Below are 27,512 nucleotides of genomic sequence, written 5' to 3' on the forward strand. Positions count from 1 at the left end.
CATGAGAAACCCTAGGGTGGAAGAAGCAAAAGCTGGAATCAAGATTGCTGGAGAAATATCAATAACCTCAGATATACAGATGACACCACCCTTATGGCAGAAGGAGAAGAAGAACTAAAGAGCCTCTTGATGAAAGTGAAAGAGGAGAGTGAAAAAGTTGGCTTAAAACTCAACATTCAAAAAACAAAGATCATGGCATGTGGTCCCATCACTTCATGACAAATAGATGGGGAAACAGTGGCTGGCTTTATTTTTCTGGGCTCCAAAATCACTGCAGATGGTGACTGCAACCATGAAGTTAAAAGACGCTTACTCCTTGGAAGAAAAGTTATGACCAACCTAGACAGCATATTAAAAAGCAGAGATATTACTTTGACAACAAAGGTCCATCTAGTCAAGGCTATGGTTTTTCCAGTGGTCATGTATAGATGTGAGAGTTGGACTATAAAGAAAGCTGAGTGCCGAAGAATTGATGCTTTTGAACTGTGGTGTTGGAGAAGACTCTTGAGAGCCCCTTGGACTGCAAGGAGATCCGATCAGTCCATCCTAAAGGAAATCAGTCCTGAATATTCATTGGAAGGACTGATGCTGAAGCTGAAACTCCAATACTTTGGCCACCTGATGCGAAGAACTGACTCATTTGAAAAGACCCTGATGCTGGGAAAGATTGAAGGTGGGAGGAGAAGGGAACGACAGAGGATGACGGTTGGATGGCATCCAATGGATGACAGACTCAATGGACATGAGTTTGGGTAAGCTCCAGGAGTTGGTGATGGACAGGGAGGCATGGCATGCTGCAGTCCATGGGGTTGCAAAGAGTTGGACACGACTGAGCGAATGAACTGAACTGAACTGAAGTGAACTAGGCTCAAACACATCTTTATTAATCAAAGTAGGAACCATTACAATCAACACATTTTTGCCAATGAGAAATAAGTTTGCTTATTCCTGTAGTGTAAAAATCTGTCCTTTGGGACTCTTGGCAAGCATTTTTTTGCCTCTTACTGGTTATGGAAGCATTTTCCCTGCCAAAATTTATCAAGATGCTTGAGAAAGTGGTAATCGGTTGGCTACTGAGGTCAGATGAATATGGTGGATGAGGTAAAACTTTGTAGTGCAATTCATTCAACTTTTGAATTATGCAACATGCAGTCAGTTGTTGTCATAGAGAAGAATTGGGCCCATTCTCTTGACTAATCCCAGCTGCAGACATTGCAGTTTTCAGTTCATCTCATTGATTTGCTGAGCATGCTTCTCAAATGTAATGGTTTTGCTGTAATTCAGAAGGCTGTAGTGGATCAGATCAGCAGCAGACCACCAAACAGTGACCGACCTTTTTTTGGTGCAAGTTTGGCTTTGGGAAATGCTTTGGAGCTTCTAGATCCAGCCACTGAGCTGGTCATCACCTGTTGTCATATAAAATCCACTTTTTGTCACATATCACCATTCAATTGAGACATGGTTTGTTGTTGTGTACAATAAGCAAAGATGACAGTTCAAAATGATTTTTTTTTTTGATTTGCGGTCAACTCGTGAGCTACCTACTTATCAAACTTTTTCACGTTTCCAATTTGCTTCAAATGCCAAGTGACCACAGAGTGGTCGACACTGAGTTCTTCAGCAACTTCTCATGTAGTTGTAAGAGGATCAGCTTCAGTGATTGCTCTCCAACAGTCGTCTACTTCCAATGGCCAGCCACTACACTCCTCATCTTCAAGACTCTCTCTCATCTCCTTTGCAAAATTCTTGAACCACCACTGCACTGTATATTCATTAGCAGTTCCTGGACCAAATGCATTGTTGATGCTGCAAGTTGTCTCTGCTGCTTTATGACCCATTCTGACCCATAAGAAAATTGCTCACATTTGCTTTTTGTCTAACATTATTTCCATAGTCTAAAATAAATATTAAATACACAGCAAGTAATAAGTCATTAGCAAAAAAAAAACATAAAGCAAGAAATGTGCCTGAAAATGATGTATATCATAACCACATTTAAGAATGTATTCCAATATCGAAGGGCAAAATTCAGCAGTGCAAAACCACAATTACTTTTGCCCCAACCTAATATCTTCTTGCTAATTGATCATTTGTGGTTGAAGGCTGGTGGCAGTGGTTTAGTTGCTAAGTCGTGTTTGACTCTTGCTGAGGTCTAAATTATTTCTCAGGTGATCTTTGCACTTTTATAGCAATTCACTTAACTCCAAGAAACCATCCCAGATCAGTAGACTTGATCTGACATTGATTATTAATGTTGACTTAAAAAATCATTCTGGGAATTAAGAGATCCCGTAGGCTATGTTGTAGAGGCTAGGGATCATAACTTTGATGTCAAATGTCCTAATTCAAATCATTTTTCTACCTCCTTCCACCCTGTGACTCTGGGCATCTTATTCCACCTCTCAGAGCTTTAAAATCTTTATCTGTGAGAATGCATTTAAATCCATCTCACAGATAAACATGTAATGAGGTCATGCATGTAGAATATTTAACCTTGTGCTTACTATAGAAAGTTCTCAAAATAGCACTCATTATTCTTTATTAATTCATCAGATGTTCATTAAGCACCTAAAATGTTTAGACCTCAGAGAACAACTCAGAGGAAAATAATCATGCAAGTTTATAAGTACAACTGTGACAACTATCCAAAGGGAAAAAATCACCGGTTTCTAGGAAGATGCAGGCTGGCTACAATGAGGAGTGGGAGCAGGAGAGGGCAGAGAAGACTTCCCCAAGAAGTGATGTTTGAGCAGAAGATTAAAGGGTGGTTAAGAGTTAACTCAGTAACAAAATGGGAAGGAAGGACATTCCAGGCAAAGGTCAACAGCATGTAAAAAGGCACAGAAATGAGTGGGAAAATGTGGCATGTTTGAAAAACTGAAAGAAGCTTGATGTAGTGGGAGTGCTGGCAGGAGGGTGACTCAGACAGAGAGCAGGTGATGTGTCCTTCATCTAAGAGGGAGGGGAGTTATTGAAGGGTATCTATCACATTCCAGGTGTGGAGGGTAGATAGGAGTGGAATGATTAAATCTTGTTCAAAGCTAACTCTGCTTTCACCATGTGGAGCACATTGAAGGGAAAGAGAGAATATGGGCATAGGCAGGGCTATTACAGGAGGATGGCCAAGCGAGGTGGCAGCCTGAATCAGGTGTCAGTGGTGGACACAAAATGGAGGTAACAGGATCAAGAGAAATTTCAAGTAAAATTGACCAGCCTGGCTGAAGGATTGGTTGAGGGAAGAATGGGGGAAAGGGAGGCATTATGGAAGACGCCTAGGTTTCTTGCTCTGTATCTGGAAGAACAGCGATTCCTTTTGCTGGGTGACCTCATTCTATTATTAAACCCTCTGTAGAACAGAGTAGACGTTCAGTTCAGTTCATTCGCTCAGTTGTGTCTGACTCTTTGCGACCCCATGAATCACAGCACGCCAGGCCTCCCTGTCCATCACCAACTCCCGGAGTTTACCCAAACCCATGTCCATCGAGTTGGTGATGCCATACAACCATCTCATCCTCTGTCGTACCCTTCTCCTCCTTCCCCCAATCCTTCCCAGCATTAGGGTCTTTTCCAATGAGTCAACTCTTCGCATGAGGTGGCCAAAGTATTGGAGTTTCAGCTTCAACATCAGTCCTTCCAACGAACAAACAGGACTGATCTCCTTTAGGATGGACTGGTTGGATCTCCTTGCAGTCCAAGGAACTCTCAAGAGTCTTCTCCAACACCACAGTTCAAAAGCATCAACTCTTCGGCACTCAGCTTTCTTCACCATCCAACTCTCACATCCATACATGACCACTGGAAAAACCATAGCCTTGACTAGACAGACCTTTGTTGGCAAAGTAATGTCTCTGCTTTTCAATATGCTACCTAGGTTGGTCATAACCTTCCTTCCAAGGAGTAAGCGTCTTTTAATTTCATGGCTGCAATCACCATCGGCAGTGATTTTGGAGCCCCCAAAAATAAAGTCTGACACTGTTTCCCCTGTTTCTCCATCTATTTCCCATGGAGTGATGGGACCAGATGCCATGATCTTAGTTTTCTGAATGTTGAGCTGTAAGCCAACTTTTTCACTCTCCTCTTTCACTTTCATCAAGAGGCTCTTTAGTTCTTCTTCACTTTCTGCCATAAGGGTGGTGTCATCTGCATATCTGAGTTATTGATATTTCTCCAGCAATCTTGATTCCAGCTTGTGTTTCTTCCAGCCCAGCATTTCTCATGATGTACTCTGCATATAAGTTAAATAAGCAGGGTGACAATATACAGCCTTGATGTATTCCTTTTCCTATTTGGAACCAGTCTGTTGTTCCATGTCCAGTTCTAACTGTTGCTTCTTGACCTGCATACAGGTTTCTCAAGTAGACATTGGAAGGAAGCAAATGGGAGATGTCTCACTATTCTCTTATTGATGCAAATGTGTTCCCTCCCAAGTTCTACACCGACAAGTCCCTGCAGAGATCCATTCTGCACTAAAAGCAGTCACACTTTCCTGGCTAAATTCCCAGCAGACAATTCCCGTCCATCACTGTAAGCTATCCCATGACAAAGAGCTGGGTCCTAGGGGCTGGCCTCAGAAGGTGGTGTGTCAGGGAGGCTGAGGGAGTTCAGGGTGCTGTCAGCCTTGGTGTGGAGTCCCAGGGGACTGCCGCCCCTCTGTCCAGGTATGTTGTGTGGGTCAATCCCTGCCTGAGTCTCTTCTGATTTCTCCAGGGTACCATGGTGCTGACCAACCTGACTGCACTGCACAGGGACCCCGCAGAGTGGGCCACCCCCGACACATTCAATCCAGAGCATTTTCTAGAGAATGGACAGTTTAAGAAAAGGGAAGCCTTTCTGCCTTTTTCAATAGGTGAGTAGCAAGAAATATGAGTGTGGGAACCCAGAGTCCCTCTCTAAGCCCTTCCCTCCTCTTCTCCCTGGTGTTTTGCTTTAGTTGGCATGTCTCCAGGTTCAACAGGAAAATAAAAACTCAGCCTAAAAGTTGAGAATATTTATTCAGGGCATTACAGAAGACTATATCTCAGGAAGGTGGCCTCTTAGATAGCTCTTGGAGATTGTTTCCAAAAGGTAAGGAAAGAACCAGGATACATAGGAGTTCTTGCTGGAAAAAAAAAAAACAAAAACCATGTAATCAAACATCATAAGATTTTGCTAGTCACACACACAAAAAAAGAGACCAGACATTTCAAGTTAATGATTTTAGTGCCTTTCTTTTTATGGGAAGATGCAAGAGTCTGGGCTCAGTGAAATTATTCCTTTATACGCATCCTAACACTCTAGAACCAGTATCCTCTTTTTCCCCACCCTGAAGTCCACTCAGAGCACAGCACTGGGGCAGCCGCAGTGACTGATGGCTTTGTGGAGGGCAGCATTCATTGTTTACCAGAATGGCAGGCAACAGTGTCCAGTCCACATCATAGAGTCCCCTCCAGAGTGACTCTCTCTTGCTGTTGGTTGCACCTCAGGATTCCCTGGGTGGAGCATCACCAGGACTCATGCCTTTACTTCCTAAGCCCTGGCTTGACTCTGATGGAGATTTCAGCTTCACGTTGAGCTGGCCCCAGAATGCTGAAACAAGAGCTCAGACCCTTCCTGTTGCCCAAAGAGAAGGTTGAACACTTGCCTTCCTTACAGAGTTTTAAATGTTCAAAGATCTTTTTAGGGCAACGCATTCACACAGAACTAGAGTCAATGGCTACGAGGGGATGGGGAAGGGGCGAGGAAAGGGGCTACTTGCTTCTCATTATGGGCCTCACAAGTAACTCTTAAGTGCCACAGGCTTAACTAAATGGGTTTCTACTCTATCACTGGTCCCTAAGAAGTCCTTTTACTGTTTTAAGTTCTAATGACTCTTTAAATAACTAGTCAACTCATTTACATGGTATACAATTTGAAAGGTATGAAAGAAGGTGCAGTGAAAACTCCCGGGTTTCCAAGCCAGCCAGTTCCAAAAGAGTATTTTAATTTATAACATTGTAAAATGAGTGAGAAAAATTTTAGTATATTTCACATATTAAGTTAGGTATGTTGCAGAGATCATTTCAAATAAATTTCCAATTTCTTATTTCTGTAAGTATTTCCTGGGCATCTATTATGTATCACACATTCAGCCCTGAGGATGTGATAATGAATGAAGTAGAAAAAAAAATCTCTGAAAAAGTATGTGTTCCAATTCTGTAAAGCAAGTATCCTTCAATTAAAAAAATAAATTTAATTGTCATAAAAAGTAAAAAAGCATGTGTTCTAGTGTAACCTTACAAAGTTCAAATTCTATTCAGCACGTTTAGGGATATGGAAGGAAACTAAACTAGAGCTTAGCAGGGTCAACTACTGTGTCTGCAGTCGTAAAGCTCACAAGGCAGAACTAGAACTCAGTGTTGACCAAGTTTATCAAATACTAAAGCCTGTGCTCTTCCTAGCAGCGTCCCCCTCCAAAACAGTGACTAAATATTACAATGAGTTGGCACTCTGGAATTTATAGTAGTTTTCTTATCACTGATTTAAATTAAATACAGATTGATTTTCTACAACAGTATTATTTTGCTGATCATGCCACAAAGGCACAGGGAGGGAGGGACTGGAATTTGACCCCATGTAGAAGTAATGCAGAGCTCAGGCTTTCCTGCTGTAGGACACTGTCCTGCGTGTATCTGAACTGATTCTGATTAGATCTTCTGTGTCTTTCTTCCTCTGGTTCTGTACCACCTTTACATTGGACAGGTCACTTCCTAACATGAAAGCAGACATGAGATGTAGAAATACCTTTCAATCTTCCTGTCTATAAGAGCTTCAGGTTTCCTATTATAGGACAAAGTTTCACATGTGTATTTTAAGTATTTTAGTCATTCTTGACTCACAGTTTTGTTTTGTTTTTTTGCTATTGAGAGTTATAACATACCCTTTTAATTATAGGCTTCATTTACAAGGAAATTGTCTCATTTAATCCTCACAGCAGCCCAGTTATTAATAGTTAGGCAATGGATCAGTATCTCATTTCTTAATGTAAGGAAACTAAGACTAAGAGAGAATTGTTTCTTATTCAAGATCTTGTGCCCAAAGAACTGTCAGAACGGGGCCTAGACTCAAGTTTCTCATCTAGTGCTCCTTCTTGCATAGTTAAAATGTAATTCACTTGCCCACTTAAAGCCTTTCCATTTTCAGATTCACCAAATTCATATCATATGTATCAAGTATTATATTGCTGCATAACAAAGATGAATAACTCCATGACTTAAAACAAGCATTGTTGTTGTGTTCAATGGCTAAGTTATGTCTGGCTCTTTGTGATCCCATGGACTGTAGCACACCAGGCTCCTCTGTCCTCCACTATCTCCTAGAGTTTGCTCATGCTCATGTCCATTGAGTCGATGATGCCGTCCAACCATCTCATCCTCTGTCACCCACTTCTCCTCCTGTTCTCAGTCTTTCCCAGTATCTCCTGGAGTTTTCTCGAATTCATATCAATTGAATCAGTGATGTTATCTAACCATCTCATCCTCTACCATCCCCCTTCTCCTTTTACCTTCAATCTTCCCCAGCATCAGGGTTTTTCCAGTGAGTCAGCTCTTTGCATCAGATGTTCAAAGTATTGGAGTTTCAGCTTCAGTAACAGTCTTTCCAATAAATATTCAGAGTTGATTTCCTTTAGGATTGACTGGTTTGATCTTCTTGTAGTCCAAGGGACTTGCAAGGGTCTTTTCCAGCACCACAGTTCAAAAGCATCAGTTCTTCAGTGCTCAACCTTCTTTATGGTCCTACTCTTACACCCGTACATGACTATTGGAAAAACCATAGCTTTAGTGTTTATTATTGCTCCCAAGTCTGCAGTTGAGCTGGAAGCTCGGCTGATCTTAGCTTTGTCCTCTTGCCTGTTTGGGAGCTGAGCTGACTGAAGACTGAGGGAAGATGACCTCCGCTGAGACAGTGGGGGTCTTTTCCAAATTTCATCCTCCAGCAATCTAGCCCAGCGGGTGTACATGTAGAAGATAAGACCCCAGGAGGGAGAAAAGCACACAGTGCCTCCTAAGGGCCAGGCTGGGAACTGGCGACCCTCACTTACGCTGCATTCTGGTGGCCACACAGGTCACCTGTGAGCCCCAGTTCAAGAGAAAGGGAAAGCAGCACAGTTTTCATGGGAAGGGCTATGAAATCATGTTGCCAGTCATGTGGGTACAGGGAGATGGGGGGAAATTGGAGCCATTTTTGCAAATAGTTGGTCTCACTATCTGTCTTTTTGCTGAGGAGAATGCAACTGAGAGAAGGCAAGCAACTTGGGGATTTCCTCAGCTGTGACAGAGTGAGGCCAGCTTAAAAGGTTTCAAGAGATACAAGAATGCACTGACTTATAAGGTCAACACCACTGTCTTGTTTTCTCACCACACTGCCATCTCTGGAGCACGGTTGCTTTGCCTCATTCTTGATCTGGCACTTTGTAAAAACAGCCTCCCTGAAGGGATGGAATGTGGAGAGCTCCTTCCCTTCTCTGGAAAGGATGATCAAGTGTGGAATTAGGACACGTGCATATAATCAGGGCAGATGGCAAAGCTGTTACTGCAAATTTGTATTTTCTTTTCCTCATTTAAGTTTTTCCGTTTTGATCCAACAAAGCAGCAGACAACTTCATGAAAGGCAAGAGGCTTAGTCATCGTTTTTCAAAAAAGAATTTTTTTTTAATTCACTGGATCATGGGAGATAAAATTATGAAGAACTTTCCCCCAAAACCCTAGGTCATTTCTCTCATTTTACTAATGAGGTAATTGACCTGGTTAGTTAATGTTGGCCAGTTAGTGGGAGCACCAAGGAGAAGGTCCACATTTCCCGTAGTCCAGGATGAAGCTATGAGATCAAGTTGCCCTCCTTTTCGTGATTTTAAAAGCAAATTCTTATAATTCATATCTCTTGTCTTCCTGGTATCCTCACCCAGCCACATAATATAGTTGGGAGTGAGATTATCTCACGTGTTTGATAAAAGAGACATGTACAGCTCTGTAAGAATAAAGTGTTTACTCATAGCCCAGAGCTGAGTACTGATGAAACAAGTACTGTAACCCTGGTTCCTGATTCTGTGGGTCCATTTTTGTCATAATATCTGGATTCTTCTAGGAGAATCCTGGGTATTTACAGTATAGCTGATCTGGTACTGTTTTAACAAAATTCCTCATTGTACTATTTGTGATCGGTTAGAGCTTCCCTGGTGGCTCAGATGGTAAAGTGTCTGCCTACAATGCAGGAGACCCGGGTTCAATCCCTGGGTTAGGAAGATCTCCTGGAGAAGGAAATGGCAACCCACTCCAGTATTCTTGCCTGGAAAATCCCTTGGATGGAGGAACTTGGTAGGCTACAGTCCATGGGGTCGCAAAGAGTCGGACACGACTGAGCGACTTCACTTCATTTCACTTCAAAGAGATAAGGGGGCTTCCCAAGTGGTGCAGTGGTAAAGAATCCACCTGCCCAAGCAGGAGATGCAAGAGATGCGGGTTCCATGCCTGGGTCAGGAAGATCCCCGGAGTAGGAAATGGCAACCCACTCCAGTATTCTTGCCTGGAAAATTGGACACGACTGAGCACACACATACACACACACAAGGAGATAAGGATGAGGGGAACAGAGATAATTAGATACACACTGGTGGGAAACAGGCACAAAACAATTTAAGAACGATATGATTCTAAAGCATATTTTAATTTATTCAACACTTTTGCAGATATTCTCTAATTTCATTTCCTCAACAGCTCATTACAGGCAAGGACAAAATAGAGGCATGCCACATTAACTATTTCTAAGAAAGTTTCATTACAAGGGGAAAATACCAAGTAACAGAAGAAATGCCCAGAAAAATTAATTACAGAGAGTAATCCCAGTGACGGTGTGCAGGAGAATCCTTACAAAGACAGTGAGGAAATATGTCTAATATTAACAAGGGTTTTGTCTGAATTTGGGGGTTACAAACATCTTTTTTTGTCCTTACACGTTTCACAGTTGTTGTTTTTTTTCTTTTTTCTTTCTCTCTTAGGGAGAAAGTAAGTTATTAAAACACCCATAAGAGAGATGATGGTAGAGCCCAGTGTGGGGTGTTGTAGCCCAAGTTGGGGAGGAGGGAAGCCTGCAGCAGGTGAACACAGGGGTCGGCCCTGCGTGGCAGGGAGATTCCCAGTTATAATAGAGGAAACTGTGATGTAGAGAGAAGATGCTTTGTACTCGAGAAACCTTGATCTGACATTTATTTGCTTATACTTTTCAAAAGTTTCTTTCAACAATTGAGAAAAGCTACCTAGAATTTTGGTTTTTTGCCTGCTTTAGTCATTATTGTTTGCTAATGGATTTTTAAACAATATTAGGCTAATGCTAGGCCAACTCGGGCCTCACTTCTCTCATTCACACCCTGCGCCTTCACCCTGTGCCTCACCTGTCTGAACCCTGCAGGCTGGGAGTGTGCAATTGTGTAATTAGCTCGCTGAGCTTTGGTTAACCCAGGTGTGTGTGTGTGTGCGTTAGTTGCTCAGTCATGTCCGACTCTTTGCAACCCCATGGAATGTAGCCTGCCAGGTTCTTCCATCCATGGGATTTTCCAGGCAAGAATACTGGAATGGATTGCCATTTCCTTCTCCATCGGTTAACCCAGGTAGTTGTGATCAAACAAGCTGAATACATAAAGCCCCAAAGGCTGGCAGGCCCTCCCTTTGCTCAGGTTTTACAAGAGGTCATAAAATATTTCAGTCCTTGCTGGTACAGACACCACCTGAACAGGTAACTTTTTGTTGTCTTTCAGGAAAGAGGATGTGCCTTGGAGAACAATTGGCCAGAACTGAGTTGTTTATTTTTTTTACCTCACTTCTGCAAAAATTTACCTTCAGGCCTCCAGACAATGAAGAGTTAAGCCTGAAGTTCAGAATGGGGCTCACCCTCTCCCCAGTCAGCCACCGCCTCTGTGCTTTCTCTCGGGCCTGAAGTTGTTGGGGAGAGGGAGGGGAAGGAAAGCAGGAAGAATGGGCCTGTCACCCCTCAAGGCACGGGCCCTGCTCAGAAGTGAAAGGACAGCATCCAGTGACTCTGGGACAGGTCATAAGAACTGCATTCATACCCTCTAAAAAAAAAAAAAAAATAGACTGTTGTTTAGTTGGAGTAGTTGAAGCTATTCTGGAAAAAAGATACAAAGAGATGAAAAACCCAACTGCCGCTTTTGAAGAGCCCAGAGCAAAAGCAGGATGCCTCACATGCCCCTAGGGTTCAGCCAGTCACCTAAGCCACCCCTCTGACTGACCTGTGAATACACCCCTCCCCTCACCCCATAGAAGGAACCAGCTCGCCCCACCACCTCGGGGAGTGAGCAAGCAAGGAACCTGTCATTTGTTCTTGCTCCCCTCTGCTGCAGCAGGAGCCCCAATAAAGCCTTGCCTCAATTTCTTTCGAAAAAAAAAAAAAAAAGAACTGCATTCAGAGGAAACTGGATCAAACCCAGCTTTACCATCTCCAGTGGGGCACTGAGGAAATCAGTTATGTTGTGAGTGATTCCATTTTCATCCAGAGGATTTAAAGTGGACAATGATTTCTTCTCTAAAAGGAAGAATTGCTGTAAAAATCAGAGGAAATAATGGGCTTTAAGTGGCTTGGAAACCATGAAGTGCATCATAGAAGTCATAGCTCTGATCTGCCTCCTTCTACTTCCTTCCTTAGATAGGGATTTGCTCTGGCTTGTTGAGATGGCCTGGGTCAAAGTGGTGCCAAATGGTGGATAACAGTTAGAAGTTGGGCCCTGGGGCAGCCACTGACCGCGTCCAGAAAGGCCCTCACACTTGGCAGCGCTGGGCAGACTTATCCTGCTTTTGCCCCAGACTGCCTCTGGGAAGTCAGCAGGGCAGGTGGAATTCCTAACTTATAGGCTGATTTCTGTGAAGAAGAGTGTTCTCTGATTTACCTAACAAAGCACTATCTTGGCCTTGAACTCCAGTGCCAAGAAGAATGTCACCACATTTAACTAAATGTGGTAAGCAGGTTAGGGGGAAACAAATGTGGAAATATTTTCTATCTTTTAAGCTCCTCCTTACACTTCAATCCCCTCTCTGGTATTATTTATTCCCAAGCCATTTCATATTGGATTTGACAGTGTGGTGTGTGTGATCTTTTCTCACGAACTGATGTTGGCTTTTGGTTGGCAAGTATTCCCAGCCTAAACACAACAGCTGAGGCGTGGTAGAATATTTTATAGCAGGAAACTGAAATGCCAGAATCCTGCTCAGCCCTCCTTGTGTGTGGCCGCTGAGGGGAGAAAATGGTACCAACTGGAAGGCTAGGTCCCACTGACAGTCCCTGGGTTTGGATGCCAACCCCCATGCAGACAGACACCAACAAACCTAGTGAATGGGACTAAACCATTCAAGGTCTTTTTTCTAACATTGCTACACTTAAGGAATTTAGATAGCTCAGGACAAAAAGGGCCATGAGCTCATTGGGCTTTCATTCCTGTTGCTTAGGATTCAGAGAAAAGCTAATTCAATAAATACCATTAGAAAGGGAAAGAGACTGAAGAGCAAGAGAAGGAGAGAGGGAGGGACAGAAGGCAAGTGAGAGAGAAAGTATCTGACTGGAGCTACCCTGAGCCTGTCAGAGCCAAGAGTATGTCTGGGAGAGTTGGTTGTGTTCCTAAAGTTTAGATGAAGAATTTGGTCTAGAATAGAAAGTGAGAACCCTAGCCACCCACCAGAGCGCACTTTCTTTGTAACATCCTGGAAAGTTGCATCTCCAGAAAGCAACCTGAAGGACATTTCTAGAATAAAGCCATTCAAAGCAGACCTTGAACTTCCTGAACATCTGAGTCCTTCTCTTCCACTTCTTTTTCTCCCAATCAGATCATCCACATAGAAGACTGAGAATTAACCAAAATGCTTTTCATTATGTGCTCAATGGATTTTGTTGAATCATCTCTGAGGCCCATTCCTGCTATGCTGTGCATTTTCCATGATTCTAAAGGGACGGGAGTTTACCTACTTCTTGTGGAATCAATGGAAAACCCTGGACACTCATCCTGTCTAATAGATGCAGCGGGACCCAGACTCAAGTAGAGTGTGACAACAATTAACCAGAAAACTTGGGGACACAGAATTGGGGGTAGTTGAAGTTTCTGACCATGCAAAATGTCTCCTTCTTTCCTCAAAGCTCACTGGAGAGACTCTAAATTATGAACTCTCTTCCTGTCCAAGCATTTTACAAGTATTTTGTCATCTGTATTTTTGTAACTCTCTTATTCCTGGTACATTTGGGGAGCTCCAGCTCCCCTTTCCCTCTACTGTGTTCTTAATTTCCCTGCCTTTTTATAAGGTCATCAGGTGGGTTCACTGTAGGTTATTCTTCTCCCTACTGACCACAGGATCATTCAGTTCAGTCGCTCAATTGTGTCCGACCCCATGAATCGCAGCACAACAGGCCTCCCTGTCCATCACGAACTCCTGGAGTTTACCCAAACTCATGTCCATGGAGTTGGTGATGCCATCCAGCCATCTCATCCTCTGTCGTCCCCTTCTCCTCCTGCCCCCAATCCTTCCCAGCATCAGAGTCTTTTCCAATGAATCAACTCTTCGCATCAGGTGGCCAAAGTATTGGAATTTCAGCTTTAACATCAGTCCTTCCAATGAACAACCAGGACTGATCTCCTTTAGGATGGACTGGTTGGATCTCCTTGCAGAATCTCAAGGGTCTTCTCCAACACCACAGTTCAAAAGGATCAGTTCTTCGGCGCTCAGCTTTCTTCACCGTCCAACTCTCACATCCATACATGACCACTGGAAAAACCATAGCCTTGACTAGATGGACCTTTGTTGGCAAAGTAATGTCTCTGCTTTGCAATATGCTATCTAGGTTGGTCATAACTTTCTTTCCAAGGAGTAAGCGTCTTTTAATTTCATGGCTGCAGTCACCATCAGCAGTGATTTTGGAGCCCAAAAAAATAAAGTCAGCCACTATTTCCACTGTTTCCTCATCTATTTGCCATGAAGTGATGGGACCAGATGCCATGATCTTAGTTTTCTGAATGTTGAGCTTTAAGCCAACTTTTTCACTCTCCTCTTTCACTTTCATCAAGGGGCTCTTTAGTTCCTCTTCACTTTCTGCCATAAGGGTGGTGTCATCTGCATATCTGATGTTATTGGTATTTCTCCCGGCAGTCTTGATTCCAGCTTGTGCTTCTTCCAGCCCAGCATTTCTCATGATGTACTCTGCATATAAGTTAAATAAGCAGGGTGACAATATACAGCCTTGATATACTCCTTTTCCTATTTGGAACCAGTCTGTTGTTCCATGTCCAGTTCTAACTGTTGCTTACTTACCTGCATACAAGTTTCTCAAGAGTCAGGTCAGGCAGTCTGGTATTCCCATCTCTTGCAGAATTTTCCACAGTTTATTGTGATCCACACAGTCAAAGGCTTTGGCATAGTCAATAAAGCAGAAATAGATGTTTTTCTGGAACTCTCTTGCTTTTTTGATGGTCCAGCAGGTGTTGGCAATTTGATCTCTGGTTCCTCTGCCTTTTCTGAAACCAGCTTGAACATCTGGAAGTTCACGGTTCACGTATTGCTGAAGCCTGGCTTGGAGAATTTTGAGCATTACTTTACTAGCATGTGAGATGAGTGCAATTGTGCAGTAGTTTGAGCATTCTTTGGCATTGCCTTTCTTTGGGATTAGAATAAAAACTGACCTTTTCCAGTCCTGTGGCCACTGCTGAGTTTTCCAAATTTGTTGACATATTGAGTGCAGCACTGATTGGTGTTAGCATGGTATATCTTCCTTTAACCCTTTAATTTCAATCTATGTCTCCATAATTAAAGTAGGTCTGTTCTAGACAGCATATAGTTAGGTCTTTGTGTGTGTGTGTATGTATTATCAAAGCCAATTAATAGGAGATCTACTTGCTTTAGGAGCTTCCCAGGTGGGACTAGTGGTAAAGGACCCACCTGCCAATGCAGGAGACACAAGAGACACCAGTTCGATCCCTGGGTTGGGAAGATCCCCTGGAAGTAGGCACCTCCACCCACTCAAGTATTCTTGCCTCTGTCATGGAGAATGCCATGGACAGAGAAGCCTGGTGGGCTACAGTCCATAGGGTCACAAAGAGTTGGACACAACTGAAGTGACTTAGCATGCACACTCTTGTTTTAGAGCTTCTCTGGTGGCTCAGTGGTAAAGAATCTGCCTGCCAAACAAGAGATGTGGGTTTGATCCCTAGGTAGGGAAGATACCCTGGAGGAGGAAGTGACAACCCACTCCAGTATTCTTGCCTGGGAAATTCTATGGGCAGTGGAGCCTGTTGGGCTACAATTCATAGGGTCCCAAAAGAGACATGCCTTGGCAACTGAACAACATCTACTTGCTTTATGAAATTTATGTATACAGTACAGTACTGTTAACTCTAAAGACAGTATCATGCACAAGACTTCTAGAAATTTTCCATCTCACATGGCTGGAACTCTCTACTGATGAAACAGAAATTTTTCATTTCCTACTTCCCCAGGGGCTTCCAGGTGGCACTAGTAGTAAAGAATCCACCTGCCAATGCAGGAGATAAAAGATATGTTGTTTCAATCCTTGGGTCAGGAAGATCCCCTGGAGGAGGGCATGACAAACCACCCCAGTATTCGTGCCTGGAAAATCCCATGGACAGAGAAGCCTGGTGGGATACAGTCCATAGAGTCTCAGAGAGTCAGACATGACTGAAGCAAATTTCACGCACTCCTGCCAGTCCCTGGAAACTACTAGCAAGGGAAAATTGGGACATTGGGCACTGTTGGTGAGAATATAAAATGGTGCAGTCACCAAAGAAAAGAGTTTGGAGGTTGTCCCGTTTGATCCACTGATACCATTATGTGGCATTTATCAGAAAGAATAGAAATCAAAATCTTGAAGAGAGATTTTCATTTCACTGCAACATTATACATAATAGCAAAGAGGTGGAAACAAATGTCCATTAATGAATGGAGATAATGAAAATGTGGACTGTACATACAATGAAATATTCCTCAGCAGTAAAGAAGGAGGGAATCCTATCAAATTCTAGGAATAGATAAGCTGTGAGGACTTTATGCCAAGTGAAATAAGCCAGCCACAGAAGGACACGATTATATGATCCTGCTTCTCTCAATTATCTAGAATAGACAACTCTTAGATGAAAGTGTAAGGTCTCCAAGGCTGTTTGTCTATTTATGGTTTTGGGGTTTCATGTGGATTTTAGGATTATATTTTCTATTTCTGTATAAAATATGTCTTTAGGATTTTGATAGGAATTGTTTTGACTAACATGAACAATTTAATAAAATTAATCCTTCCAGTTCATGAACATGAGATATATTTCCATTTATCTGTGCCTTCTTTTATTTTCCTCAGCAATATTTTATAGTTTTCAATGAATAAGTCCTTTGCCTTCTTGGTTATATTTATTCCTAAGTATCCTGTTCTTTTTGATGCTGAACTAAAACTATCTCTGTGTGCAAATGACATTATCTTAATATGTAAAAAATCCTAAAGATTACACACACACACACACACACACACACACACACACACACACACACACACACAAAACCTCTCAGAAATAATAAATGAATTCAACGAAGTTGCAGGATACAAAATCAACCTACAAAAATCAGTTGTGTTTCTGAACATTGAAAACAATCATCTGAAACAAGTCTTGGTTTTTTTTTAATGGGGTCTGGGAGACAGTCTTTTAATTAGTGTGTTTAGAATATTAACATTTAATGTGGTTATCGATACAGACTGTTAACTACTGTAGTCATTACTATTTTGTATTCATTGCTTTTGGGGTTTTTGTCTTTCACCTTTTCTTCTCTCTTGTCTGGTTTTAACTGAGCATTTTGTATAGTTCCATTTTCTTTTCTGTCTTAGCATATGAGTCATATTTCTTCTTTAAAATATCCGTGGTAGCCCTACAGTTCACAATATACATTTCCAACTGATTCAAATCCACTTTCAACTTCACTACACTGCTTGATTGTTAGTGCAAGTACCTTATAATAGAATTTTCCTAATTCCTTCCTTCTGTCCTTTCCAACTACATCATACACACCACTATTTCTAAGCTAGAATCACTGAATACAATGTTAATATTTTATTTTGAACAAAATCTTATGCATCAGATCAATTAAGAAAAAGAAAGTAAGAGATTTAATGCACCTTAATTTTTTTTCTCTAATGTTCTTACTTAATTTAGATCTGAGTGTCTGACCTACATATCTTTCCTTTCTTTCTGAACAACTTATTTTAACATTTCTTATGAGGAAGTTCTACTAGCAACAAATTTCCTCAAATATTGTTTGAAAAAATGTTTCCTTTTCCTTAACTGCTAGATGGAACAAAGCACTATATCTGCATAATTTTATTATTGAAGAAACCCATGTAAACAGGTGAATTCAATGCTTCGCATATAAGAGCTCACAAGAAATGTGGTGCTACTGTTTTTCTGTTGTCCATGAGGCTGAGTTTTAATCGTTTGCTGAGAAGTTGGTTGAAAAACACATAGCTCAAGTGTCTCTGGAGCACTCTGAGATGCAATGACCATAAACCTTAGGGCACCATTGGTCTCAAAGAATGACACACTTGGAGATGAAACAAAACAAAAAAAGCGAGGAGAGGATCAGGTGGGGACCAGCTGGCAGGATGTTGGCAATTTGATCTCTGGTTCCTCTGCCTATTCTAAATCCAGCTTGTATAGCTGGTAGTTCTCAGTTCACTTAACTGTCCTCTGATGGATAAGAATCTTGTGCAAGCTCTCTGATTGGAGGGACTAGTTTGTTAGTTCAGTCGTCCAACTCTTTTTGACCCCATAGACTACAACATGCCAGACTTCCCTGTCCTTCACCATCTCCTGGAGCTTGCTTAAGTTCATGTCCATTGAGTCAGTGTTGCCATCCAACCACCTTGTCTTCCGTCATTCCCTTCTCCTCCTGCCTGCAATTTTTCCCAGCATCAGGGTCTTTTCCAATGAGTCAGCTCTTCCCATCAGGTGGCCAAAGTATTGGAGCTTCAGCATGAGTCCTTCCAATGAATATTCAGGGTTGATTTACTTTGCGATTGACTGGTATGACCTCCTTGCTGTCCAAGGGGCTCTCAAGAGTCTTCTCCACACCACAGTTCAAAAGCATCAATTCTTCAGCACTCAGCCTTCCTTATGGTCCAACTCTCACATCCATACATGACTACTGGAAATACCATATCTTTGAATGTACAGTCTTTTTTCAGCAAAGTAATGTCTCTGCTTTTTACTATGTTGTATAAGTTTGTCATAGCTTTTCTTCCAGGGAGCAAGCATCTTTTAATTTCATGGCTGCAGTCACCATCCACAGTCAATTTGGAGCCCAAGAAAATAAAGCCCGTCACTGTTTCCATTGTTTCCCCATCTATTTGCCATGAAGTCATGGGACCAGATGCTATGATCTTAGTTTTTTTTTTTTTTTTTGCTATGATCTTAGTTTTTGGACTGTTGAGTTTTAGTCAAGCATTTTCACTCTCCTCTTTCACTTTCATCAAGAGGCTCTTTACTTCTTCTTCGCTTTCTGCCATAAGGCTGGTATCATCTGCATATCTTAGGTTATTGATATTTCTCCTGGCAATCTTGATTCCAGCTTGTGCTTCATCCAGCCCAGCATTTCACATGGTGTACTCTGCATTTAAGTTAAATAAGCAGGTTGACAATATACAGCCTTGATGTACTTCTTTCCCAGTTTGGAACCAGTCTGTTGTTCCATGTCCAGTTTTAACTGTTGCTTCTTCACCTGCATACCGATTTCTCTGGAGGCAGGTAAGGTAATCTGGTATTCTCATCTCTTTAAGAATTTCCCACAGTTTGTTGTGATCCACACGGTCAAAGGCTTTAGCATAGTCAATGAAGCAGAAATAGATGTTTTTCTGGAATTCTCTTGCTTTTTCTATGATCCAATGGATGTTGGCAATTTGGTCTCTGGTTCCTCTGCCTTTTCTAAAGCAAGCTTGTACATCTGGAAGTTCTTGGTTCACATAACTGTTGAAGCGTAGCTTGGGAGATTTTGATCTTTGCTTTGCTAGTATGCGAGGTGAGTACAATTATGTGGTAGTTTGAAGCTTCTTTGGGAGGCACTGGCTGTGGGGAAAACTGGGTCTTGTTCTGGTCAGCAAGGCCATGCTCAGTAAGTCTTAATCCAATCTCTGCTGATGATGGGGCTGTGTTCCCTCCCTGTAGTTCGGCCTCAGGTGGTAGGGGTAATGGCGATAATGGCTACCTCCTTCAAAAGGACTTATACAAGCATGCCATGGCTCCCAGGACTGTTGTAGTCAGTACCACTGACCCTGCAGCAGGCCACTGTCGACCCATGCCTCCATCAGAGACTCCCAAACACATAAAGGCAAGTGTGGCTCAGTCTCTTGTGAGGTCACCTCTCCTTTCTCCTGGGTCCTGGTGTACGTAAGGTTTTGTTTCTGCCCTCCAAGAGTCTGTTTTCCCAGTCCTGTGGAAATTCTGTAATCAAATCTCACTGACCTTCAAAGTCAGATTCCCTGAGGATCCTCAGTGTCTTTGCCTGATCCCCAGGTTGGGAAGTCTGTTGTGGGGCCTAGAACTTTCCCAGCAGTGCGAGAACTTCTTTGGTATAATTGTTCTCCAGTTTGTGAATTGTCCGCCTGGTGGCTCTATAGTGGGGCTAATGGTGATCTTTAAGGGGACTGACGCCACACGCAAGACTACTATTGCCAGAGCCTCTGCCCCTGCAGCAGGCCACTGCTGACTCATGGCTCAAGGAAGCCTGATGTGCTGCCTCCATGGGGTGGAAAAGGTTCAGGCAGGACCTAAGGACTGAAAAACAAATTGGCAAGAGGAGAGGAAAAAGCGGGTCATGGAAGGGTACAGTGGACCAGGTGCCCAGGGGAGCAAGGGACAGGGCTCACGTGAGTGGAGGGGGAAGGGAAGAGTAGAGGTGGGAGCAGGAAAGGACAGAGAGGAAGGGAGGGAGGGCAAGGCCTGACAGGAAGGGCGGGGCGGGGGCTGGACACAGGGCAGGAAAGGCATGGTGCAGAGATTACAAATTCACAGATGCGAGGACCTTCCTGGGCTCCGATTGCTGAAGAGGAACCAGACAGCGCAGCCATGCTGGAGGCACTGGGCTCCCTGGTGGCTGCCCTCTGGACCACACTTCGTCCTGGCACTGTCCTACTGGGGGCCTTTGTCTTTCTCCTCTTTGCTGATTTCCTCAAAAGGCAGCGCCCAAAGAACTACCCGCCAGGGCCCCTGCGCCTGCCCTTCATAGGCAACATCTTCCAGTTGGACCCAGGGAAAGGGCTCACGGTTCCTCAGCAGGTAGGAGCAGGCGAAAGTGCCCAGGTGCATCCTGACCTGCAGGACCAGGGCCATTCTGGGTACCGAGGGTGGGAACATGGGGGTTCTGAGGCTAAAGTGGTCACCCGGGTATATTCTGCTATGAGCCTCTCTCTTCTCCCCAGCAACTGGCATGATTCAACCTGTGCTTTGTAGGGATGAAATACTGTTAACTGTTAACTATTTAAGTGTGCTAGACAAGATATGCTTCGGGGGGAGAGTGGTGGTGCAGGTTTATTGTACAAAACAAAAAGAGCTTCTTTGTCCATCTAGATGATGGAAAAAGTGTAAATATTGAACTGTAGCACTCATATGAAGCCTCACATACTGCCAGGAGCTTGGTTGTTGTTTAGTCTTCTCCAGCACCACAGTTCAAAGACATCAACTCTTTGGCATTCGGCCTTTTTGTTATCCAGCTTGCGCATCTGTACATGACTACTGGAGCTTAGTCATCGGCATATTTTCTCTCATGTCAGGGATCCTTGGATAGAGTATGGTTCAGAACCCGCTCTGCATCCTCTGTAAATCTCTTTGATTGACCAAGTGACCCTTTGTCTCTTTGTTTTTTTTACTAGAGCTTCAAGTGTAACAGACACAATACGTATTTTAAATCATTTGGTTATGTCTTTTTACATATTACTGGGACATTCTGTTTAGAGCATGATCACTTTGTCTTTTTAATATTATTATCCCTGGTGGGGGGAGGGGGAAATGCTAAGCTTTCGCTCTTAGAGGTTCTGTTTCCCGTGTGTAAAATGGTGATACTGCTACCTAAGTCCTGATCACTTTTCAACTACATTGCTCCCATCCCTACCAAGACAGAGCCCCCACCTTCAGGTTCCTCCATCTGCAATCACTCTCAAGTGTTCATTTAAAAATGTTATTCCTCTGCCTAGGTTTTCTTAGTGCTTCCTGCTGCTTCCCAGAATTCATATTCCTTAGGGAGCCACATGGATCCTTTCTTGTAGCCTCTTTCCACTTTATAGTCTTCTCCCCTCAGGGCTCCCTAACTGTGGCCACCCTGAATTTCTTAAATTCCCTTCGACATCCAATCCTATCTCAAGAATCTCTCCCAATACTATCTCCATTTCCCTGCCTCTCAGGACAGGTACCTTCATGACAGGCAGCTCTGTGGTAGGTGCTTGTGATGATGAAATAAAAGGAATGTTCAGTGTTAACATAGCTTATAGTTGGCGCTCAACAAATAATAGGTCTAGTTCGCTAGGAATGCCTGGAAAAGTTTAAACACAAGCCTGTATTACAAAGTTCAGATGCAGATGACTTTACCAGTTTCTGGAAGAAATACCCTATTGGTATTACTAAGTGATAGGATTAGTACTTAGAATATTAGTCCTAAACCTATACCCTTTTTAAGAAGTGTGTTGTTTTTCAAGTATTGTGAAATATTCTTGTTTTCTTTCTGTTAATAATTTCCAACTGGAGTCCATTAGGGCAGAGGGCATACACTGTGTGATTTCAACCTTGAACAAATATGTAAAGGTTGGTTTTATGACCCATGATAGATACTTGAAAAAATATGTCTTCTGCTATTGTTGAGAGGAGTGTTCTGTACTCTGTGTCAGGTAGACCTTATTAGATGTTTGTGTTGTTTAAGTGCATCTGTACCCTTGTTGATTTCTTATCTACTAGTTCTATCAATTACTATAAGAGTCCTGATATCTGCAATGGAAAAATACAGGTTTGTCTAGGTGTTTATTTAGTTCTGGTGTGTGTGTGTTGTTGTGTTGTGTGTGTTAGTCACTCAGTCATGTCCGACTCTTTGGGACCCCATGGGCTGTAGTCTGCCAGGCTCCTCTGTTCATGGAATTCTTCAGGCAACAGTACTGAAGTGGGTTGCCATTCCCCTTTCAGGGTATCTTCCTGACCCAGGGATCAAACATGTCTTCTGCATCGCAGGCAGATTCTTTACCATCTAAGCCACCAGTGAATTTGGCAGCTCTTTTTGGCATACACACAGACATTAAAATTGCTATGTCATCTTGGTCAGTTGGCTATTTAATTATTACATACTGTGTCTCTTTATCTCTAATGACTGTCTTTGCCTGAACTTTATCCGATATAACCACAACAGCTCTCCTTTGATTAATATTTGCATAGCATATGCTTTTCCATTCTTTTACTTTTAGCATATTTATATGATTCTATTTGAAATGAGTTTTTGTATATAACTTATAGGTGGATTATTATTTCATTCTACCAAACTCTCTTTTAATTAGCGAATTTAGATCATATATATTTAGTGTATTTTTTGATGTGTGAACACTAAAGGCTACTGTTTTATTATTTCTGTTTTCCACTCTGTTTTCTATTCCTCTATTTCTCCTTTCTACTCTTACTGTGAGTCACTTAAACATTTTGTAAGAACCCCATTTTAATGTATCTGTAGTATTTTTGAGTGCATCTCTTTGTATTCCACTGTAAGTGCTTGCTATAAAGCTTACAGGCTATGCATACATAGCTTATTGCCTCATCTGATGTTGTTTCCATTTTAAGGCTGAAGAAACTGACTGAAATCTGTCAAGTTTTTGCCTAAGTTATTCAAAATTGATAATGATCAAACAAGGACTTGAACCCAAGACTATGTGAATCCTACACCCAATCTCTACTTAGGCTACCTGATTTTTCTTAATATAGTTAATGAATAATTGGTTTATTCAAAGCTTCCTTTATCCAGGAGACATTTATGGACTGCTTAGCATATGACAGGTATAGTACAAGAGTGTATGATGTAATGTGTGATATAACCCACATTTGGGTAACCAAATGAAATATCATTAGGTGGGCTCACTGTGATTGAGAACCCATGGTATAACCTCTGTAGAATGTTGAAATAAATTTGACTGAACTTGAAAGGCATGTTATGCAAGTGGTTAAATGGAATAAAGTAGACAGGAGATTTTTAAGTATGGGAAAGTGACATGTGCTAAAACAAAGTGACAGAACAGTGAAGAAATAGGCCTATTTGTATGGCATGATGAGAACCTTCCTTATTTTCTCCCCATTTTCTAAACTCTCTCTGTCATAGCTATATGGCTTATTAAGAGAACATTCTGGAAATATGAAGAAATCTTACTGGCTATGGTGGAGAAATGATAGATAAGGCAGATAATTGTATTATGAGGATAAACATCAGGCTTCTTGTAACAAAAAGATTTCAAAATGCAGTAGTGGAAAAAAGCTGAAATATATTTGTCTCTCACAAGCAGAAATAGATGTAGGCAGGAAGACCAGGATAACAAGGCTGCTTTGTACCTCAAGGTCATCTGAAAACTGCAATGCTTCTATCTTACTGCTCTGGTCCTGCAACAGTGTCACGTGTGAGTACTGTACAAGGGGAAAGTGGGAGGTGATGAGAAGCACCTTTCCTTTAAGGACACAACCTAGAAGATGCACACATCACCACTACTCACGTCCCATTGGACTCATGTTAAATCAATAGAGAAGTAACGCAGCCCGTTAACCCTAGAGAATTCGTCACTCAGAAGAAGAGAGGGTATCTCCATGCTTTCATTTTAGAATGAGTCACACAGAGGGAGCTAGAGAGAGCCCTACTTTACGCTCATTAGCTAGGCTGTATATCTTGTGCCTCTTTTTCTCAAAGCTGGGAATAAGTTCTAGGGTTGTTATAAGAATTAAACAAGTCATGACTATCAGTTAACTGCCAGGATGCCAAGCACATAGTCGATGCTTATTTCTATATCTACCACCCTCTTCCATTCTTCAGAACTTTATTGTAACAAATTCAAGGAAAAACCAGTTGTTGGTTGCATACCAGGCATAGCTTGTCTGGCGTGATCACTGCTTGGGCTCAATCCATCCAGTCTCTGGCCACTTCCTACAAACCCTTTCACTAAAATAGCTTTCGAAATAGATCAATAACAATAAATAATTTAATATTAATTTTAGTGTTCAGTTCAGTTCAGTCGCTCAGTCGTGTCCAACTCTTTGCGACCCCATGAATCACAGCACGCCAGGCTTCCCTGTCCATCACCAACTCCCGGAGTTTACCCAAACCCATGTCCATCGAGTTGGTGATGCCATCCAGCCATCTCATCATCTGTCATCCCCTTCTCCTCCTGCCCCCAATCCTTCCCAGCATTAGGGTCTTTACCAATGAGTCAACTCTTCGCATGAGGTGGCCAAAGTATTGGAGTTTCAGCTTCAACATCAGTCCTTCCAATGAACAACCAGGACTGATCTCCTTTAGGATGGACTGGTTGGATCCTCTTGCAGTCCAAGGGACTCTCAAGAGTCTTCTCCATCACCACAGTTCAAAAGCATCAATTCTTCAGCATTCAGCTTTCTTCACCAACCAACTCTCACATCCATACATGACCACTGGAAAAACCATAGCCTTGACTAGACAGACCTTTGTTGGCAGAGTAATGTCTCTGCTTCTCAATATGCTATCTAGGTTGGTCATAACCTTCCTTCCAAGGAGTAAGCGTCTTTTAATTTCATGGCTGCAATCACCATCAGCAGTGATTTTGGAGCCCAAAAAAATAAAGTCTGATACTGTTTCCACTGTTTGCCCATCTATTTCCCATGAAGTGATGGGACCAGATACCATGATCTTAGTTTTCTGAATGTTGAGCTTTAAGCCAACTTTTTCACTCTCCTCTTTCACTTTCATCAAGGGGCTCTTTAGTTCCTCTTCACTTTCTGCCATAAGGGTGGTGTCATCTGCATATCTGTGGTTATTGATATTTCTCCAGCAATCTTGATTTCAGCTTGTGTTTCTTCCAGCCCAGCATTTCTCATGATGTACTCTGCATATAAGTTAAATAAGCAGGGTGACAATATACAGCCTTGACGATCTCCTTTTCCTATTTGGAACCAGTCTGTTTTTCCATGTTCACGTCTAACTGTTGCTTCCTAACCTGCATACAGGTTTCTCAGGGGACAGGTCAGATGGTCTGGTATTCCCATCTCTTTCAGAATTTTCCACCGTTTATTGTGATTCACACAGTCAAAGGCTTTGGTATAGTCAATAAAGCAGAAATAGATTTTCTTCTGGAACTCTCTTGCTTTTTTGATGCCATCTGAGGAGGCCTTACAAAAAGCTGTGAAAAGAAGAGAAGTGAAAAGCAAAGGAGAAAAGGAAAGATATTCCCATCTGAATGCAGAGTTCCAAAGAATAGCAAGGAGAGATAAGAAAGCCTTCCTCAGTGATCAATGCAAAGAAATAGAGGGAAACAACAGAATGGGAAAGACTAGAGATCTCTTCAAGAAAATTAGAAATACCAAGGGAACATTTCATGCAGAGATGGGCTCGATAAAGGACAGAAATAGTATGGACCTAACAGAAGCAGAATATATTAAGAAGAGGTGGCAAGAACACACAGATGTGTACAAAAAAGATCTTCATGACCCAGATAATCATGATGGTGTGATCACTCACCTAGAGCCAGACATCCTGGAATGTGAAGTCAAGTGGGCCTTAGGAAGCATCACTATGAACAAAGCTAGTGGAGGTGATGGAATTCCAGTTGAGCTATTTCAAATCCTGAAGGATGATGCTGTGAAAGTGCTGCACTCTATATGCCAGCAAATCTGGAAAACTCAGCAGTGGCCACAGGACTGGAAAAGTTCAGGTTTCATCCCAATCCCAAAGGCAGGCAATGCCAAAGAATGCTCAAACTACCGCACAAAAATTTTAATATTATGATCACTATTTTTGCTGGCCGAAATCTTGACTTTATCTGTCCACTGAAGCCAAATAAAAGAGAAAGACTGGAGGATATAGAAAGTTGGCTTTAACTCTCAGCCAACAGAGAGGGGAACACAGTAGGCTCATGCCTCAAAAACTGTGCCCCTCCTCTGCCCTATGAGGAGTCGTCAGTTCAGTCACTCAGTCATGTCCTACTCTTTGTGACCCCCATGAACCGCAGCACACCAGGCCACCCTGTCCATTGTCAACTGCCAGAGTCTACCAAAACCCATGTCCATTGAGTTGCTGATGCCATCCAACCATCTCATCCTCTGTTGTCCCCTTCTCCTCCTGCCCCCAATCCTTCCCAGCATTAGGGTCTTTTCCAATGAGTCAGCTCTTCCCATCAGGTGGCCAGAGTATTGGAGTTTCAGCTTCAACATCAGTCCTTCCAATGAACACCCAGGACTGATCTCCTTTAGGATGGACTGGTTGGATCTCCTTGCAGTCCAAGGGACTCTCAAGAGTCTTCTCCAACACCACAGTTCAAAAGCATCAATTCTTCTGCGCTCAGCTTTCTTTATAGTCCAAATCTCACATCCATACATGACCACTGGAAAAACCATAGCCTTGACTAGACGGACCTTTGTTGGTAAAGTAATGTCTCTGCTTTGTAATATGCTGTCTAGGTTGGTCATAACTTTCCTTCTAAGGAGTAAGCATCTTTTAATTTCATGGCTGCAATCACCATCTGCAGGGATTTTGGAGCCCCCAAAAATAAAGTCAGCCACTGTTTCCACTGTTTTCCCATCTATTTGCCATGAAGTTATGGGACCAGATGCCATGATCTTAGTTTTCTGAATGTTGAGCTTTAAGCCAACTTTTTCACTCTCCTCTTTCATTTTCATCAAGAGGCTCTTTAGTTCTTCTTCACTTTTTGCCATAAGGGTGGTGTCATCTGCGTATCTGCGGTTATTGATATTTCTCCTGGCAATCTTGATTCCAGCTTGTGTTTCTTCCAGCCCAGCGTTTCTCATGATGTACTCTGCATATAAGTTAAATAAGCAGGGTGACAATATAGAGCCTTGACGTACTCCTTTTCCTATTTGTAACCAGTCTGTTGTTCCATGTCCAGTTCTAACTGTTGCTTCCTGACCTGCATACAGGTTTCTCAAGAGGCAGGTCAGATGGTCTGGTATTCCCATCTGTTTCAGAATACTCCAGTTTGTTGTGATCCACACAGTCAATGGCTTTGGCATAGTCAATAAAGCAGAAATAGGTGTTTTTCTGGAACTTTCTTGCTTTTTCCATGATCCAGAGGATGTTGGCAATTTGATCTCTGGTTCCTATACCTTTTCTAAAACCAGCTTGAACATGTAGAAGTTCACGGTTCACGTATTGCTGAAGCCTAGCTTGGAGAATTTTGAGCATTACTTTACTAATGTGTGAGATGAGTGCAATTGTGCAGTAGTTTGAGCATTCTTTGGCATTGCCTTTCTT

The 27,512-nt window shown here is 42.4% G+C and overlaps 3 protein-coding genes across 7 annotated transcripts in view; 2 read left to right on the plus strand and 1 right to left on the minus strand.

Annotated features, from left to right (window-relative positions):
• The window catches only part of LOC145505031 (cytochrome P450 2J2-like), a 39,746-nt gene extending 28,106 nt beyond the window's left edge, over positions 1–11,640 (plus strand). The window contains exons 8-9 of the mRNA XM_081486708.1: positions 4,708–4,846; positions 10,766–11,640. Of these exons, the coding sequence (XP_081342834.1) occupies positions 4,708–4,846; positions 10,766–10,944 (318 nt within the window). The 3' untranslated portion in view covers positions 10,945–11,640. The remainder of the gene's footprint in view (positions 1–4,707; positions 4,847–10,765) is intronic.
• Positions 4,973–27,512, minus strand: part of HOOK1 (hook microtubule tethering protein 1) — a 208,102-nt gene continuing 185,562 nt past the window's right edge. For all 4 annotated transcript variants that reach the window (XM_081486661.1, XM_081486663.1, XM_081486660.1 and 1 more), the window contains one exon: positions 4,973–5,098. In XM_081486661.1, the coding sequence (XP_081342787.1) occupies positions 5,018–5,098 (81 nt within the window). In that variant the 3' untranslated portion in view covers positions 4,973–5,017. The remainder of the gene's footprint in view (positions 5,099–27,512) is intronic.
• Positions 19,972–27,512, plus strand: part of LOC145505030 (cytochrome P450 2J2-like) — a 30,124-nt gene continuing 22,583 nt past the window's right edge. Inside the window, exons 1-2 of one of the 2 annotated variants that reach the window (XM_081486707.1) lie at positions 22,856–23,068; positions 23,569–23,679. In XM_081486707.1, the coding sequence (XP_081342833.1) occupies positions 23,638–23,679 (42 nt within the window). In that variant the 5' untranslated portion in view covers positions 22,856–23,068; positions 23,569–23,637. Of the gene's footprint in view, positions 20,324–22,855; positions 23,069–23,568; positions 23,680–27,512 lie in introns of those variants that run through there. The other variant, XM_081486706.1, reaches the window with a different exon arrangement.

This window comes from Giraffa tippelskirchi, chromosome 5 (assembly GCF_054371585.1).
Source record: "Giraffa tippelskirchi isolate mGirTip1 chromosome 5, T2T-mGirTip1v1.2.pri, whole genome shotgun sequence".
Lineage (NCBI taxonomy): Eukaryota > Metazoa > Chordata > Mammalia > Artiodactyla > Giraffidae > Giraffa > Giraffa tippelskirchi.